The sequence below is a fragment of the Balaenoptera borealis genome (assembly GCF_965194805.1).
Source record: "Balaenoptera borealis genome assembly, chromosome: 2".
Lineage (NCBI taxonomy): Eukaryota > Metazoa > Chordata > Mammalia > Artiodactyla > Balaenopteridae > Balaenoptera > Balaenoptera borealis.
The window spans coordinates 135115907-135134162 of record NC_138867.1 but is presented as its reverse complement, the minus strand read 5'-3'; the positions used below and the strand labels follow the sequence as shown (position 1 = coordinate 135134162).

At 43.4% G+C, this 18256-nt stretch overlaps 2 protein-coding genes across 4 annotated transcripts in view; both read right to left on the bottom strand.

Moving 5' to 3' along the window:
* The window catches only part of LSM11 (LSM11, U7 small nuclear RNA associated), a 54488-nt gene extending 47477 nt beyond the window's left edge, over positions 1-7011 (bottom strand). The window contains exons 1-2 of one of the 2 annotated variants that reach the window (XM_082379142.1): positions 6475-7011; positions 698-837 (exon numbers count right to left, since the gene is read on the bottom strand). In XM_082379142.1, coding sequence (XP_082235268.1) covers positions 698-837; positions 6475-6922 — 588 coding nt within the window. In that variant the 5' untranslated portion in view covers positions 6923-7011. The remainder of the gene's footprint in view (positions 1-697; positions 838-6474) is intronic. The other variant, XM_082379141.1, reaches the window with a different exon arrangement.
* A 1683-nt stretch (positions 7012-8694) lies between these two features.
* Positions 8695-17552, bottom strand: THG1L (tRNA-histidine guanylyltransferase 1 like). Of its 2 annotated transcripts, XM_082379146.1 has the most exons (6): positions 15647-16079; positions 14642-14818; positions 13806-13975; positions 12907-12995; positions 11290-11397; positions 8695-10221 (listed from the first exon to the last, which is right to left on the bottom strand). In XM_082379146.1, the coding sequence occupies exons 1-6, from the start codon at positions 15925-15927 to the stop codon at positions 10060-10062; spliced, it is 987 nt and encodes a 328-aa protein (XP_082235272.1). In that variant the 5' UTR covers positions 15928-16079; the 3' UTR covers positions 8695-10059. The 2 variants fall into 2 exon arrangements, with proteins under 2 accessions (XP_082235272.1, XP_082235273.1); XM_082379147.1 differs by lacking the exon at positions 11290-11397 and having other exon boundaries at positions 15647-17552.
* Between the last annotated feature and the right edge of the window lie 704 nt (positions 17553-18256).

Sequence of the window (18256 nt, the reverse complement as noted above, 5' to 3'; positions counted from 1 at the left end):
TACAAATGTTTAGTAAATAGACAGTAAGCCTCTAGAAGACTGAGGGCACGTGGTACACTCCTTCACAAGGAAACACTATGCAAAGTGTCTGGCTTATTAATATGTCTGCTTCCCCTCTATCCACATCTATCTTTCCAAAAGCTGCAGAGTAAAAGTTCCTTTCTGAAATTTCTGTACCTAGCACTGTGCCCAGCCAAAGTGGGAAGTCAGCAAATATTTTTAAATGAATGAAAAATAGTTGGTAGGAAATCAACATAAAATTACTGAAAGATGAAATAAGTAATTATTCCTTAAGGCTAGATTTCTCAACCCTGGCACTAATAACATTTTGGACCAGATAATTCTTTGTTGTTGGGCGGGGGGGGCGGTGTTTTGTGTACTGTTGGATGTGCAGCAGCAGCCCTGGCCTCTACCCACTAGATGCCAGTAGTACCCCATCCCACAGTCGTGACAATCAAAACAAATGACATTGCCAAATGTCCCTGGGACGGAGGAATGGGCAAAATCACCCCAGGTGAAAGCCTCTGCCTTTGGGAAAAGCAATAAAAAGAACTTTTTTGTTGTTGCCCAAGAGAGTGCAAAGATTCTAGCTCCTCTGGGAAGTTATTCTGGAGGTTTTGCTGAATAAGGTCCTTGAGATATATGAAAAATTTAATCCCTAGAACGTTCTCCAGCCCCTTGAGAAAGGTTTAATTACCATATTCCAGAACTTGTCAAATGCAACAAGGAAGCCCGTACAGACGCCCCGAAGTCCCTTGAAAGTGCGGATGTGAACATTCACCTTCACCCCCTCCCGGATACAACGATGGAGTTCACCCAGAGGGCTGCCTTCGTGCACTGAAACAAGAAGAACAGTCAGCACAGCATGAACACCTGCTCTCATTCCCAGAATTAACAACCAAGACCACCCAACCATCTCCAGAAACACAAGGCAACATGGTGTAGTGCCAACCACACCACAGGAGCAGGAAGGCCCAGTGGGCAAAATGGCTAGCGTAGGCAACACACACTGAACAGAAACAAGATTCCTTGGAACATGGATAAACCAGCTGTATGGCTACCATCCAAATGTTTCACTACCTCTCTACCCTATTTCTATGATGTCACTGATTCTAAGAGGCACCATCATTTTAAAACTTTTTTGGGCAAAAAAGAAATACTATATTAAATGTGCGCATCAGCAGCTAGATTCTTCTCAGTTCTATGACCTGTTAAGACAACGTTTTTCAGGATAAATCTCATGAACCACATATCCAGCTTGAGCCTTCCAAAGAACAAAAACCCTCGTCATAGGTTTAAAGGAAATGAACCATGTAACTCATTTGCCCTGAAACACATGCAATCGTCTAAGAAAGAATGGCCTTTTGGCCTCCCCAGTCTGAGCTACTTCATGCACGCGCTCTCTGGGGCCACTAGTGTTTCAGTGTATATCATCTTTACACTAGGAGGAAGAGGCCTGGTTGTATTCCAAGCCTTGCTGGTGTAAAGGCACCTGCTGAGCATCTGACTCTTATGACATTGCTGATAAGCATCATATAAAAAGAGCAGTATGACAACTCATGGGAGGAATGCTGGGATTATAAACTGCAGCTTTTACTATGATGGACTCCTTTTTTCAGAGCTTGGGAGCAAGGCTGAATTTTATTTTTATTATTTCATGTTAACTTAGCCTTCAAAATATGCTGGCTATACGACATAAAACCTCCCTAAAGAAAACTGTGCGAGTACACGTGCACACACACACATTCTCTCACAGTCACATTCACACTCACACATACACAGTCTCATCCTTCCCCCCAAGTTTGCAAGGCACAATTCTTTGGAAGTTATTGTCATTGATAGTAAACAAACAGAAAATCTCTGTTTTGTTCCTAGTGGCATAAAAGAGAACAAAAGTCTTGCACTTCAACTTGGATAACTAAGGTGGCTACTCTTAACCTCCTTACCCCTCACTCATGGATTGGCTTATAAATGATGGCAGTGATAAATTAACAAAAGAAGATATGCTTGGATTAAGTGACTTAGCAAATGAGAAGTAGGAGCTTGTCAGATTGAGGGTTCAGCAAGAAGGCACAGTTGGAGGCAGAGTGACAGAAAACAGTGGCCTTGGAAAGGAACATGAGAACCTTGGTCTGATCTTCATCACCAATCCCTCCTCTAGTCATCTTTTAAAATTCTTTGAACCTTTGACATATAAGGATGTATGTACATATATCTGGATATGTGTTATAGACAGTGTCAAATCAAGCATTGTAAACAACTTTTAGGTCATTATAACTAGTTGTGTGAACTTGGCGAGCAACTTTTTCTCTATAAGCCCAAATTTCCTCATTCATAAAATGGGGTTAGACTAGTTAACTTCTAGAGTCATGTAAGGAACAAGCCTTTATAATTCAATTTCTTAGAAACTGATCACAATGCCTGGATTACTCCATTTACCTATACACATTCACTCCCCTTTCTCACCATACATGTATATGTTCCACAAAGGGTGGAAAGACCACTCTTTTTCTAACTTGAAAGAAAATAGGGGCACCCTTTTCTCCCCATGCACCCCCAAATCAGAGAGAAAGGACAGGCATGTATCTTAACAACCGTCTCTTATTGTTATAAGATTATAAGATTCGTATTCTTATTCTTATAAGATTATAAGATTCTTATAAGATTAAATGGCAAACTCAGGTTTTCCACCCTCACATCTGTACTTTTCTTTTGATTATTTTTTCTTCCAAAGATTTAATAAGGTGTAATTCCAGGGAGTATTTCTCTCCTTATGTGATCAAAAATACAACACTAGCACCACCTATCAGAGCAAAACGCCAAGACAAAAATGAACTTCACATTCTGAATCAGAAGGCACATTCTGAATCTCTTTCCAGCAGTACTTGTGACAAACTCCAAAAGGATATGAGCCAGGCTTCTAGATATATATATAGATAGATACACACACACACACACACACACACACACACACACACACATATACACATACACATATGCCTTACCTCTGAAAAAGTTATTCTTCCAAATCCCGCTCTCCATTGCCATTGCTCTTGGGCCACACCCTTCCAAATCCAGGTCATTTTTAACCCCACTCTTTCTTTTCCCTGCTTGTAGCCAATACTAAGTCCAAACAATAGATTCTCAATAACTAAGACCTGCCCTTTCTTTTCTCTTTCCACAACCAACAATACAGTCCAGCGCCTCATCAGATGATTGGTTCACTTCAAGACTCTCCTAGCTCCCCTCCTCCACATCAGCAACAGCGTCGTCACCACTGTCACCAACATTATCACCACTTACTGAGCCCTCAGTATGGGCCAGGCCCTATGGTAAGTTTAACTCTATACACATTATTTAAGCCTCACGACTCAAACAGGTTTAAATAATTTGCTCAAAGTTCCTTACCTAGTAAACAGCTGAGCCAACAGTCAAAACTGGCAGGTTATATGCATTCTGACCTGGGGCTTTTAATTATGACAGTCTAAAACTAATAATAACCACAACAACAATCTACAACAATAAAAACAGTGACATTTAATACTCACTGAGAATGTCCCTACATGCTAGGCAACATTACAATTGTAAACCTTTAAACGTGTTAACTAATTTAAACTTCACAACTAGATTCTATTATTGTCCTCACTTCACTTATGAGGAAACTGAGGTCCCAAAGAGTTTAAGTAACTTGCTTACAGTAAAACAGCTGGAAAGTGGAGGAGCAAGTATTCAAACCTAGGCAGTCAAGCCCCTAAGCCTGTGCTCTACTCTACCTCCCCAAACACATTTTACTACTAGAAACTCAGCAATTAGAAACATTTGCCCTACAAAGCCTTTTGCTTAAGAATATACACCATGGTTCCCACTCTCTCTCATAACAAAGTCAAAGAAAAACTCTTTGACTGGTCTTCAAAACATTCTGGCTACCAATCTCTTTCTGGACCCAAATTCAGTTCTCATTGATCTGGACACAAACCACATATGCAGCACCCTCCACCCACCAAAACAAAAAGCAAGCAAGGAAACATTAGAATGTACTCTTCCTCTCCTGAGACTAGCATAATGGTTAAGCATATAGCCCCTGGACTGGGACAACCCAGGATCAGAGGCAAACTGACTAGTTTCGTGATGCTAGGCAAGTAGTTGAACTCAATGAGCATCAGTTTCCTCATCTATAGAAGTGTATCCAAGGGTAAAATGAGATGCAATGCATCCAAAGGGCTTAACACTGTGTATAGCACATACTGGCTCAATAATAGTAGCTATAATTAACAACAATAAAGTTACCACCTGACTTACAAAGGGGCATGAGGAAACTTTTTGGTGCGGATTTGTTCTGTATCTTGATTGTGGTGGTGATTTCACGACCATACACTTGTCAAAACTCACTTTAAAAGAGTGAATTTTGCTATGTGTAAATTACACCTCAATAGTCTGATTTTTAAATAATTGCTGTGATCTTCAACCATACCCTTCCTTAACTTCAAGACCTAAAGCTGACCTCATACATGAACTATTTCTTGAAAAAATCTAATCCTCACCCATGCTTCTGTACTTTTTTTGCTTTCTGAAGGTCATCAACTCTTTGTGCTATCTACTCATCTCTACCATGTACACCCAAGTGTTTCCAGTGGTGGGATTAAAATTTTCAGTGCCGAGGGCACATTCTGAGACTTTGATTCCAGGCATATATTTATCATGGGAAGTCAATAAAGTTGGCTTGGGCTTCCCTGGTGGCGCAGTGGTCGAGAATCTGCCTGCTAATGCAGGGGACGCGGGTTCGAGCCCTGGTCTGGGAGGATCACACATGCCGCAGAGCAACTAGGCCCGTGAGCCACAATTACTGAGCCTGCGCGTCTGGAGCCTGTGCTCCGCAGCAAGAGAGGCCGCGATAGTGAGAGGCCCGCGCACCGCGATGAAGAGTGGCCCCCGCTTGCCACAACTAGAGAAAGCCCTTGCACAGAAACGAAGACCCAAACACAGCCATAAATAAATAAATTAAAAAAATTAAAAAAATAAAAAAAATAAAGTTGGCTTTCACACACTTTCATACCAATAATACAGCAAAGTGCTCCACAGGTAAAGGCAAAACCACCCACCACATAGAAATATTTCTTTTCTCTTGAAAATCTTGGAAGCAAAGCAATGATTGGCAAAATGGAAATAAATGTTACAATCTGAGACTTGGAGTGCATTTCAAAGATCTGATAGTGGCAAAAAGTATGGGCAAAATAAGGTCCCCCAAACTGCTCTTAATTTAGGAACATGCATAATCTATCTTTGTGCCACTGCTGGGCAAGCAAACTGGAGTAAACCCTAGCTTAGGCGGGGATGCTCCGGCATAGTAAATCATCTGACAAAGGCACCCCTAACAGCACTCAGCTTTTCAGAATGTTTCTCTCTTAACAAACACATTTCTAGAAATGAAACAAAATATTCCTTTGCTTAGCACAACCCTCCATTCCAAAGGCAGTGATTTAATAATGCCAAGATTTAGCTATCAGGATACAGATGCTCTGAATGGCTAAGTAGGTCATTGTGTTCATGGGGCAGATGTCAGAACTGCTTGCCAGATGTAACCCTGAGCTGTTTTTATTCCATTTATACAAGACCTAACACACATTAGCAACCTCTGCTGTTTACAGCTTTACTCTAAGGATCTATTAGGAGGCTGCAAGAAATTCCCTTGTGCCATTTACACCTTCAGAACATAAAATAACCTGTGCATATGGTAGTATGAGTCTGACAGACACAGTCCTGCACTCAGCCTAGCAGAGTGGCTGTAAAATAGTGTCTATGCTTTACTGGCATTTTGCGCCTGCTGCATTCCAGGACTTGTGACTTGCTAATGTGAACATATGTATATCAACACCCTGCAGCCCTTCTCCTGCTTACAGCACTGAGAACGAGCTGTCACTTTATGTGCAGGGGTTATGGGGTTATGTCTCTTGTGCTACCTGAACAGATTTCCTCACACTGCATCCCAATATCCCCAAATCTCAATGACCAAACACTCTCCCTCCCCTAATATTGGCTGTGCCCTCCCTCCCCCCACCGTGCGTGGTCCCAAGACCTCAACACCTCTGCAAACCCTCCCTGTGATGTCCCGTTTCCAGGCCCACCACCTCTCCAGACCCCCCTTCACTCCTGCAGATCCCTTCTGCAGGCTCCTCATCACCTCTGTAGGCAGTTCCGTGGACCCCATCACCTTTACGCACGTTATCCAAGCAGACACTCCCCATGGCTATTTATTACCTCTACAGCCTTACCACTCTTCCCCCGCAGCTCAGGCAGACCCCTCCTCACTCCTCAAGCTGACCCTCCCCACGGTCGCTGATTATCTCTTCAACCTTCACCAAGACCCTCCCCCGATACACGTAGCCCCGCGCCAAGCCGCTATCACCCCGCAAACGCCTCCAGGGCCGCCGCCTTCCCGACAGCCGGCCCAACCCTAGCCCCGCCCGCCGGACTCACAGGGCATTCTCGTGAGCACGTTGCGCGGCGCCTTCCTGCTCCGACCCGGACCCCGCCGCCGCGCCCCGGCGGCCCCGTCCCCTTCCTCCTTGGCCACCATGAGGCGGCGGAGGCGCTGGATGCGCTCGGGGTCCGGGGCGGGGATGTCCGGGCGGCGGCGGGTCCTGCCCAAGGGGCCGGCGGCGGCGGTAGCGGGGCCCCCAGAGCCCGCGGCCGCGCCCCGCGCCCGTCCGCGCCCGCCGCCCCGGCACCCGGTCCTGAGGAAGCTCTCGTACTCGGCCAGGTTGTTGAAGCAGGGCGCGTTGGGGTAGGGGATGGGAGGAAGGCGAGGCGCGTACAGGGCCAGCAGTGGGTCGAAGCTGTCAGAGCTGACATCCAGCCGCGGGCTGGGCGGACGCGCAGGGCTGCCGGCGCGAGCCGACCTCGCCCCCCTCTCCCGCTCCTCCATGTTTGAAAGGCCCGCAAGCCGAGGCCGATGGGAAGAAGGAGCGGGGCCGCCAGAGGGCGGCACTGCGCAGCCGCAACGCGGGTCTCACTGCGCCGGCGCGGCCGCCGGGGGGCAGCATCTGCCCGCGCTCTGCGCCTCTGGGGGTGTGGCGAGCGGCTGCGACCAGGCGGGTCCCGGCAGCGCATCAGCGTTCGGGGAAGAGGTTAATGTGCTCTAACGCAGTGTTTCCCCCATCTATATCATTATCACTTTGGGTGTTTCCTAGTGGTGCGGATTCCCTGGGGGTGGAGCCCGGGACCGGCATCTTAACAAGCTCCCCAGGTGTTTCTCTGCTCTCTGGAACTGCGCTCTACTCTTAGCTTGCGCTGGCAGGAAGCAGTGGGGAGAGGGCAAGGAATGCCCTAGTTTGCTCTCATGCTGAGTGCCACTGGGGTTTAGCCTAGGTGGGCTCCAACTATTCAGCTTCTCTGGCTCTTTACATTCTCATCTGAGATATAGAAATGGTTGCCTACCTCACAGAATTGTCCAAAGAATGAAGAGATGCTGCATAGAGCGCATAATAAATGCTCTGTGAATGTTAACTAATACTGGTTAAGTGTACAATGAAACGGAAGGATGATGGGTGGACCCTGGTACTGCATTTCCTACACCCTCTGCAAAAAGAAATTTACGCATACACCAGAAAGACGCCTAGTATTAAGGCAAATTCACTATCACTGATCTTGTAAGCATTGCTAAGCACCTGGAGGAAATGAGGATGCTGCAATTGGAGGACAAGATAATGGAAGATTCTCAAAACCTGGTTGTACTTTGGAGCCTCCGTTCAGTGGAACATTTTTTGTTTTTTTGATATTAAAATAATAGTCTACTCTACACCAAAGGCCCAGATATTACCCCCTCATCCAGCAGAGCCAAGATGTTTCCAGTCACCTACAGGCCACACAAATCACTTTCCTAATTGCCACCACTCTCCCAAACTGCTATCAACTGGTATTAATTCTATACTAGTTGCTTTTGTGTATATTTTAAAGTTTCCTTAAAACCTGGAAAGGAAGCCCGAGAGAATACTATTATTCTCTTAGAGAGCAGGATGAAAATATACAGCTGTGAAGTATACTTTAGAATACATGATGCAAAATAAAAAAGATAACATAAAAAAGCTACCAACAATGCTTCTGATAGCACTACATAACTCAATAGGTAAACCCGGGTTATTCCTTTGCTCAAAACCCCTGCCCCAACACAAACCTCAAACCTGCAAACTGCTGGCAATTCAACGAGCAAGTGCACATCCCCGTTTTATAACAAAATCAAGTGATAGCCTTTGTGGTATCACATAGCACCCACAGAAAACACAAAACTTCCATGGGTAGTTTTCTTGAAAATTTGTACTAATACCTACTTATATTTGTTTTGATATAAAATGCTATAATTTACTTACAATTAAGTTAAACTTGCCAATCAAGAGCTACATTCTTATTGTCTTACTTGGCCTATCACAGTGTACTAGCCTAGGTATATCATATTTGGGCCTTATTACACAAAGTGTGGTACATTGACCATTATCCACCAAAAGCCTTTGAACCCCAAAATCTTCATGGGGAAAGCTTAGAACTGGCATTTTAAATGAGTATTTCAAGTAAATTTGTTGCATCCAGAAGTCTGTGAACCACCACCGTGATGAAGGGATGTGAGCCTGGCTTATGTAAAGACATACACACATGAAAGTCCAACTCATATACTTCATTTGTATGAAAAAAACAAATGAAAAATTAGGCCAAGGGAGTTGAAACCTTTATTTTTTTCTCTCAAAGAAATTTTATCAATTACCAAACATGAGCCATGTCTCCTATTCCCATGAAGTGAAGAGAACAGGAAGGGAAAAAAAGGCATCGACAGATGGGGTGTCAATTGGTGAGGGATGAGACCAGCCGTTGCCCTTTCAAAAATACATTTGCTTCTTGGCTGTAATTTCTACAGTGCAAGACCAGGCACTGGGATGTGGGCTGTCTCTTAATTAATTCTTTATAGAGCCAAATTAATCTTCTTCCTCTAAAACATGAAATGAGGACAAGAGGAGATGTGAGTTCTCTACAACCTATCCCCACTGCCTCCCCCCTTCAGAGGCCAACGGCTTGGCAACGTGCAGTTCCTGCTGCTCCTCACCCAACGCCACTGGCCCGTCGGCAGGTAGAACTATTAGGACTCCTCTGCCACCTGCTCCCTGTGACCCCAAGATGAGTGTTGGTCCCTCTGTTCTCCAACTCAAATGTCACTGTTCTGATTATACAGAGGCTACCTGAGAATCTTTTTCAGGAAGTCCACAGGAAGGTGACTTTCAAAACTGAAGTGTCTAGAGGACAGAGAGTAAATGTTTCTTCCTCCTCGTTCATTCATTCTCATGTTTTCTTTCTCCCACATGAACAGGTAATTCTCTTTCTTCTTAGAAAGACGTTAAGTGGCCTTGTAATCACTGCCCCTGGCAAGATGATCATGATGAGCAGGCTGCCAACTCCACAAAATCAATCTAGGGAATGTTTACACAAGGACATCCAAACTACAACTCATTTGTTCAGCTCAAGTTGCCAATCTGGAGATTGGCACAAAGCCCTCAGTTTGCCCTGGAATTCCTAAATTCAGAGGCATTGGGCAGGCATCAACCCATATTAACTCCAGGTCTGCCAAAGATGAATGCAAGGAGATAAGTGGGAAAGGTGACCACGGTCACTGGATTCTGTGGTTAAGAACAAGTGGGCGAGAGTAAAGTCTGGGCTCATCTTCTATCACAGGTGAAAAGAGCTTGACAAGTTTTTATAAGACTTACGCCACAATCTAAAAATGATTCATTCTGCAAGTCATAAAATAGTTCTTGCTTTATAAAAATAGTACCACGATTTTTTAAAAACTGCACTTCTACCAAAGGAACCATGTTTCAACACTGAAAAATAGGTGTTCCACTTAAAGCAGAACAAGATACACCACCCACATCCATCCCTTCTTTCTCTGTTCCCCTCCCAACCAGAGTCATGTCACTCCCAGGACACTGTTCTGCATGGCACAGATGCTAGGGCCACCTAAGACCAGGAGACTATGGGGACCCTGCATGGTCAAGCACACCAGTACTGAAAAGCAAAGGGTCAGCTGTCTTCATCTAAGATTTCTGGATGTTCCTTCCAGAAAGCGTCCCCAATGATATCGCAGTGTAAGGGCACCGCCTTAGTCCTGGTCCGGGTCACCACCATCTTTTTTCCTTCCATTTCTGCTGGCAGCCTAACTTCTTTTGTCGTGACTTCATCCACCTATAGGTAAAGTTAAAATATTGACACATTAACTAGAGAGTAGGTTTGGGAGAGAAGAGGGAGAAGTGGGGGAAGTTTACTTTTTTACTTTATATACTTCTGACAAATACATATTTTCAGGTATATATATATATATATGAACATATATATACATATATATATATATATGAGATATATGTATATCTCTCACCATACATGAATTTCTTTACAACTAAAATACTTTTTAAAAAAGTTATGTTGCTATATTTTGAAAGGAGACCTTAGGAACAAAGAAGGGATTCTATGTTCCTTGTTAGCAATAACCATAAAATTAAAGACATTTCTGCTCTCCCACCTGCATTAAGAAGGATCCGAGTCTGTGCCAAACAAATGTTTTAAAAATACTAATAAAAGAGCTGAAGCTGCCAGTGGGATACCTAATACCCCTTAATACTTGAAAACATTCATTTCAGAAAAAAATACTTTAGACAGAAGGAAATAAATTTAGAGACTTCATTATGCCCAGGAGCTGGATCAGAGCAAAAATATTGGTAGAATTAAGGATATAGATGAATGCATGGACAGAATATTAAGTTAAGTATGAATGTCTAGGGAAGCCCTCAAACATTCTGCAAGGGACAGAACCCTCACATATAACATCAGTTCCTCATATTATAGTTCTCATGGGATGGATGGACCATTTAATGGAATTATCCAGTGTGGGAGAAATTATTTTTTTAAATGTTATCTGAATGCAAATATTCTCATATCTGCACATCTGCACTATACCTGTTTAAAGGGGTTTGATTAGATTTGGGGAGAGCTTATGACATAGAAAAATAAGTGTAATAATTCTAAAATTCTGTGATTCTACTTACAGAATGGGGGAGTCCAGATCACAATGTTCACTGACAAACTGACAAAACGAGCATCCATAATAATAATCTATAGCATCTCGTTTTGGAAAGGGTCTAATTTGTGCTAGTGACTGGAGTCCCATCAGCATACAGGCAGCAGGGAAGACAAAGCCTGGGATGGGCACAGGCTTTCCTTCTGACCTCTGTTTTTCCTCAGACATAACAGCATTACCTTCTGCCATATCAACACAGTTCCCTTCCTATACAACAGTGGCTCATTATTGTAGTTGATGTTGAATTCGGAAAATAAAATCTCATTCTTGTCTGCTGTAAGAGTTCCCTGAAGAAATAAAAACAGATATAAAAAGCTTTGTAGGTCTTTTCTCTCCCCTAACCCCACCTATCCATTCCACTCTCTATCTAAACTTCCACAACAAATCAAGAAGTGGAAGCATTTCATCAAACATCATATATAGGTGTTAATGAATTTTCATTTTAAAAGCAGTTCAAATCTTATTTAAATATCAAAATTCATAAAATTCTCTTTTGTAGCAAATAACTGGCTTTACAAGTCACTACTGTGATGGGGTGAGAGGAACTAATAGTAAGAGTACCGATTCTGTACTAGATAGCTTTTGTATTATTTGACCCTCATAACCATCTCCATTTTAGAGATGAGAGCTCTGAAGCTTAGAAATATAAATTTTCCGAGGCCAAAAGTGCTCTTATTCGTATAAGAATCAAAATCTGATCTCAGCACTTCCAAACTCTGGCTAGATCTACCAGTCTTCCTATTATTGCTACATATGCAACTTTATCATTATTGTTAATAATGACAACCATTTACTGCGTCATTATAACGTCCCAGGCATTGTATTAGGAGCTAATACAACACATCATCTCATTTCACGGTTAGTTTTCCTACAAGTAGCATGGTCATCTAATAATACAAGCCAGTATTTATTAAGTACTTACAGTGTGCTCTCTACTAGCCTTTATGTGTTTTACATGCATCATGCCACTTAATTCTCACCAGAAATCTATGAGGTAGGAACTACTATTTTCTACATTTTACCTATTAAAAACTAAGGCAGAGAGGATAAAATTAAACAAAAGCCTCTGAGTACAATTATTTGACCCCCCGAGCCTAAACTCCTAATGATACACAGGAGTCCTAACCCCAAGAAACTCCAGGTCCCCAGCAGGGACTGACAATCATGAAGCAGCCAGGTGGGGCTGACAAAAAAAGAAGAGCAAGTGCCCTTTATAGGGGGCAGCCTATACACAGCTCCAGCTAAGCATTACCATGTGGGAGTGTAGAGCCATTAATTCCATTTTCCAGCTGAGGACACTGAGGCTCAGGGAGTAGTAACAACTTATCCACAGTCACAAAGCAAGCAAGCAGCAGACCTGCTACGAGTATGATCTTTATATCTTTTCAAAACAAAACTGTAGGGCTTCCCTGGTGGCGCAGTGGTTGAGAGTCTGCCTGCCAATGCAGGGGACACGGGTTCGAGCCCTGGTCTGGGAGGATCCCACATGCCGCGGAGCAACTGGGCCCGTGAGCCACAATTGCTGAGCCTGCGCGTCTGGAGCCTGTGCTCCGCAACAAGAGAGGCCGCGACGGTGAGAGGCCCGCGCACCGCGATGAAGAGCGGCCCCCCCTTGCCACAACTAGAGAAAGCCCTCGCGCAGAAGCGAAGACCCAACACAGCCATAAATAAAAATAAATAAATAAATTAAAAAAAAAAAAAACTGTAAAAATTTAAGAGCTTAAAAAGAAGGCCAAGTGTCATGAGAGAGCATAAACTGTCCCCCCGTAAGTATTAATGCAGTAAGATCTTTATACCTGTAATCTCTCTTGGGCTTGTATTGGTGTTAATCCAGACTGCTGTACTAGTGCCCAGAAAACTGTATTATAAAGATTATTGATGTGACCTGTAAAGAAAACATAGTGGCACTGTGTATGCACATAGAATCTTTATTCAATATTCACCCTTCAAAGAGTACTGGAACCCCACCTCTCTCCTCTTTAAAGAGACTGCAGAGACATATAATTACTTGTGCAAAGCCATACACAGGGAACACAGAGGGAAGTGGTCAAGCAGAAAAAACTTATTTCCTAACAGTTTTATCCTGTCATTTCAGTTGTGCTTTACACAAATCTGTTAACTTGTGCATTAAGCTAAGGAATACTTTCCAGGTTACTTGATTTATATTATTCCCACCTCTCTTCCAGCTCTCCCGGCAAAATCAAGACACACCAAATGAATAAAAGTCTCACAAACATTTCATCATAGTCATGTAAGGAAGGGTCACAACTTGAATATCCACTGAAGCCAGCACAAACATAGATGTGTAAAGCAGAGTTCCCAAGGGAACAACAGGGAATGGTAGAGGCTGAGGCACACTGGCTCCTATGTGCATGAATGTGTGCTTGCGTGTGTGTGTTTGTGTGTGTGTCTGTGTGTATAAAGGCAGCAGTCACTACGCAGGTTCTGACCAATACTAAGTGGGGATATAGACCTAGTATTGCCAGATCGTCTGATTTTTCCAAAAAGAAAAAAAAGCTGGAAATAGGTAGTATTTACATACAACCTGCCAATTTTTCAAGTATTTTCAACTAATTTTTAAAACTTGAAATACTGCATTCCAAACAAAATACATGGGCCAAAAATGTATCAGATCATCACCTCTAATATAAGGAATCAGTAGTTTAACTACATCTGTTTATTTGGTTTCACTTACAATCTGCTTGCCGCCAGCTGAGATAGTCCTTTAAGGTCTGGTTGCTAGGATACACCACGACTCTTCCATCAAAGCCTGGGGGATACCGAAGGGGCTGGTCCTCAAAGTAATCCCGCCAGTAAAACACATAGCTGGAGGCGAACTGGGAGACCACGTGAGTCATAAACTTACTTTCAAAAGGCACAGTGGGTGGAGCAAGAAAAGAGAAAATACATGATATTAATTCAACACCATGACAGGGTCTGTGGGTGTAACAGAGAGATAACACAAACTGTCCAGCAAGCCAAGAGATAAGATGCAATGGGTCGAGAAAAACTATTTTAGTATTTCAGTTATATATTTAAAATGCAGCCTGTCTCTCCTTCTAGTCCTATAAGTAATTTACTAACGTCAAATGTTCTTCCATAGCATGTGACGTGAATTTATGGTTCAAGAGGTTTTTTTTCAGGTCTTGGAAGGAGGGGAACCATTGTTTTAAAAACATCCCAATTCATTACATGATCTGTCTCCTGTGAGAATTTCAATATACTGCCAAATCAAATATCAGATTTGTCTAATTTGTACTCAGATCCTCCTTAACTAAAAGTTTAGTTTCTGTTTCTAGTCTTAATGTTCAATGCCAGATCAGTCTAGAAGCTAAGGTGATGGGGAATAGAGAGAAAAAATTAAAGAGGTATACAGAATGCTCAGGTATCAGATGGAAGTACAACAGTCTAACCTGTTATATACATACATTCTGCAGTTGCAAATACTACAGTCTGTAAGTCTGTGATTAAGATAAGCAGAAGCCAAATGCTGGTAGGAAATATTCTGAAGGAGCTAGGCCACAAAATTACCTGGCTCTTCTTTTAAACCAATTGCTTTTCCGCTTGAACACAAAGCTGTACTCATCACTCTGTCCATACGCAATCACAATATCCTCCAGTTCTTCCATTACGGTTTGGGCACATTTAGTCATTAGATGGAGAGCACGGCTGTCATTAGGTTTTGTAAAGTTGTGCTTCTCAGCAAACCTTCATAAGGGAAAAAGAAGAGGGAAAAGGGCATGGGTGGAAGAGAACTTGTCATTAATACCACAGATCAAAGAGGCTGTTCAAAGAGGAAGATACTGTAATAGTGCTGGGGGTCCAGACATTCCAGTAGCCACAACCTGATCCATTTCGTTAAGAACTCTAGTTTTTCTTGCTCTAACCAACTGAGAAAAAGGAACATAAATACTAAGCCTCCATTCCCTTTTCAGTGAAATGGGGATTAAGTTACTTCATAGGATTCTCCTGAAGATTAGAGGGAGATAACAAATGTAACTATGCCTGGCTCCTTGGAAGTGCTCAATAAATATTAACTACAATAATCATTACTAAAGTAACACTTTTTAAGACTTAAATTCCCATCTTTGTGCTACACTTCTTTTTTTCTGACTTTTCCCCTCCTGAATCCAGTCCATGTGTCCTGCTACTTAATAATGAAACAACATACTCTACAGTGTTGCCCACAGCAAGGCCAAAACGGGCCGCTGAACAGTCAGCCCTCAAAGATACCTACCAAAATAGCTTGTCAATTTGTTGAAGAGCTGAAATAATGGGCCCGAGAGTGACTTTTTCCACCACAGTCTTGCTAATGGACACCCCAAGCCAGCTCCTCACCAGGGGAGCACCGTGTCTCGTTTACCCCGCCTAGCTCGCGTTCAAGCCGGTTGTGTAGCCAGCACGCAGGGTGCTCAGTGCCGCGCGCTCACTGGCTGCCGAGTTACCCCGATAACCATGAGCTAGGGGCTGCGACAAATGTGTCGCATTCTCTGGAAGCACTGGCGAACCACGCAGCCCTGAGCCCAGCTCGCTCACCGATGGAAATTCCTGCCGTCCAGCCGCACCACCACCCAGCAGTGGGCAAGGCATGTGTCGTCAGCCTCGAAGTCCCGCACGTACTCGAACTTGCTTTTTGCCATTGCCGCTCCCAATTTCAAGCACCGTCTCAGAGGGACGGAAGTGGCAGCCAAGCAACCGCGAACTTTCACGGCGCCGGCAGCCCACATTCCCCCACGGAAATGAAAGCACCAGAGAGCTCCGCCTCGGAAGTTCCTGTGTCTTCTCAGGGTCGCTCTAGCCGTAGTGGAAGCCAGCATCTCTCTCGCCTCTCCTTGTAGTTCTTCGTGGACTTCCGGGACTGGAAGGAGGGTTCCATTCTTTCAGCACTGCTCATGGTTGCTCGCCGGTCTCCTAACGTCCTGCAACAAATCATTCTCACGAAATTTAAAAAAATTCATTTCTGGCCAAGTTTGAAGGTTTGTGATTTTTTTTTCTTTCCAAATAGCATTTGTTAATTTGTTGTAGAAAATGTGGGATATATCGAAAAATATAATTAAGAAAATTAACACTTCATGTCTCCCCTCTCCCTGTCAAAGCACTGTGGATGGTTCCTTATGGTCTCTTTTTGTATATGTATGTTTACACAGGGAATACACAAAATTGGAATCAGACACCTGTACAATTTTTATATTGTTTCCACTCACCTCGAGTATTTGCCAACGTCATTAAATATTTCAAAGAGTGACTTAAAATAAATTAATTAATTAAAAGGACTCATTCTAACATACGTAGTACTAAATTAAGTCATTCAACTTTTTCACAAAGACTCAGTGCTTGAGATCTTGTTGCTGGTAGATACTAGTAACAGTAAAACCCTAATATTTGTACGATGCTGTATGATTTATAAGGCTCTTTTGAATTCATTACCGTCATATATATATCCCTCAAGAAAATATCATTCAAACAATATAAAAGGATATATGGTGAAAAGTAAATCTCTCACTGACTCCTAACTCCCTACTTTAAGCAATCACTGTTACCAGTTTCTTGCATATCCATTCAGGGAGAGATATAGAAATAGAGACAGAGATGAACATAGAGATAGAGATGTGTTTTGTTTTGGGGCAAATTATGCTCAGAGACTGAGACTGTCTTTGCTAATATTTTATTTACTATAGGTTCACTGTGGGAATTATAATTTCACAAGCCAATAGCACACTGGATATGTCTCTTAATAAGCCAATAAAGAAATAACATACTCCAGATGATAGATTGCTTACACTATTGTTCCAGGCAAGGGGAGATAAGAGAAAGTACAAATTCAGTTGAGGTGTATCTTTCCTATGCGGTTGGTTCTCAGGAGAGTTGGCTTGGCCAACCACAAGTTGATGTCCAGATGCCAGCTAAACGAAAGCGTAAAGTCCCCTGTTGCTAGAGTATGTTGTTAGGGAATGAAGCCTGGTGTTGAGGTGCAAGATGATCTTTGCTGGGTCCCTGCACAGCTTTCGCCAGTGCTGGTAAAAGAGTCACTTTTACCAGCAGAAGCTTATGCTCCAAGGGTCTTCAGAGAGCTGTTAGGTCAGCAAAGAGTCACCTTGCCCAGGTCAAAACTCTCAGATAGTCCTCACAAACTCCTCACCACAGTTGCTTCTTAGTCTGTTTTTATTGATAAGTCCCCAGTGGGGCCCCTCAGCAGTTGAGCTGCTGGGTGCTTATCGATGACAACAGATGAGATAATGACATCCTGACACAACTTACTTCATTCTTATAGCAAAACAACTTTATTTCTTTACTTTTTTTTTTAAAAGAAAGATTCTTAGATTTATTTATTTATTTATGGCTGTGTTGGGTCTTTGTTGCTGCGCGTGGGCTTTCTTTAGTTGCGGCGAGCCGGGGCTGCTCTTTGTTACGGTGCACAGCCTTCCCACTGCAGTGGCTTCTCTTGTTGAGGAGCATGGGCTCTAGGCACGCGGGCTCAGTAGTTGTGGCTCGTGGTCTCTAGAGCGTAGGCTCAGTAGTTGTGGCGCACAGGCTTAGCTGCTCCACAGCATGTGGGATCTTCCCGGACCAGGGCTCAAACCCGTGTCCCTTGCATTGGCAGGCGGATTCTTAACGACTGCGCCACCAGGGAAGCCCAAAACAACTTTATTTCTAAAAACAACTTTTTTTTTGCCTTTGCCATAAACAAGTGGATTAAAACAACTTCACTTTAGTCATAAACAAGTGGATCTGAAATCATATCAAACCACTTGGAGGTTTCTGGAGCAGCCTAGCCCAGTAGATGAGAAGGAGCAGTGTTGTGGAGTAGCTGAGGAAAGGATGGGGATACCTCACTGCAGTCCCCCTCAGCTTTGGGGGCCTAGAAAAGATCATTATCATTATCAGTCCCATAAGAAGGATCTCAGAGGTTGGTGGGGGGCAGGAGCTGGGAGTTGCCTCTGGGGCCACTGGGCAAGTACAGTCACCCCTCCTGGAGAGGATATGGAGACAGACAGAGCTAGAAGGGCCAAAGGGAGCTATGGCTGCTTCTCTTCAAGGGATCCTTGGAGGATCAGGCTGGTGCTAAAAAAATGGCCCCAGGCACCATGCCAACCCAGGAAGAGAGGACTTCGCACCACCCAGCCAATTACGTAGAAGGCCTCTGCC

Bases quoted from the DNA above. Each gene is read 5' to 3' on its own strand.
- THG1L (XM_082379146.1), bottom strand. From the start codon at position 15,927: ATGCTGGCTTCCACTACGGCTAGAGCGACCCTGAGAAGACACAGGAAC. The intron at 13,976-14,641 runs GTAATTTTGTGG...GCCTTTTGAAAG, and splicing joins TGGTTTAAAAGAAGAGCCAG to TAAGTTTATGACTCACGTGG. The intron at 12,996-13,805 runs GTAAGTGAAACC...TTTTCTTTACAG, and splicing joins CAGCTGGCGGCAAGCAGATT to GTCACATCAATAATCTTTAT.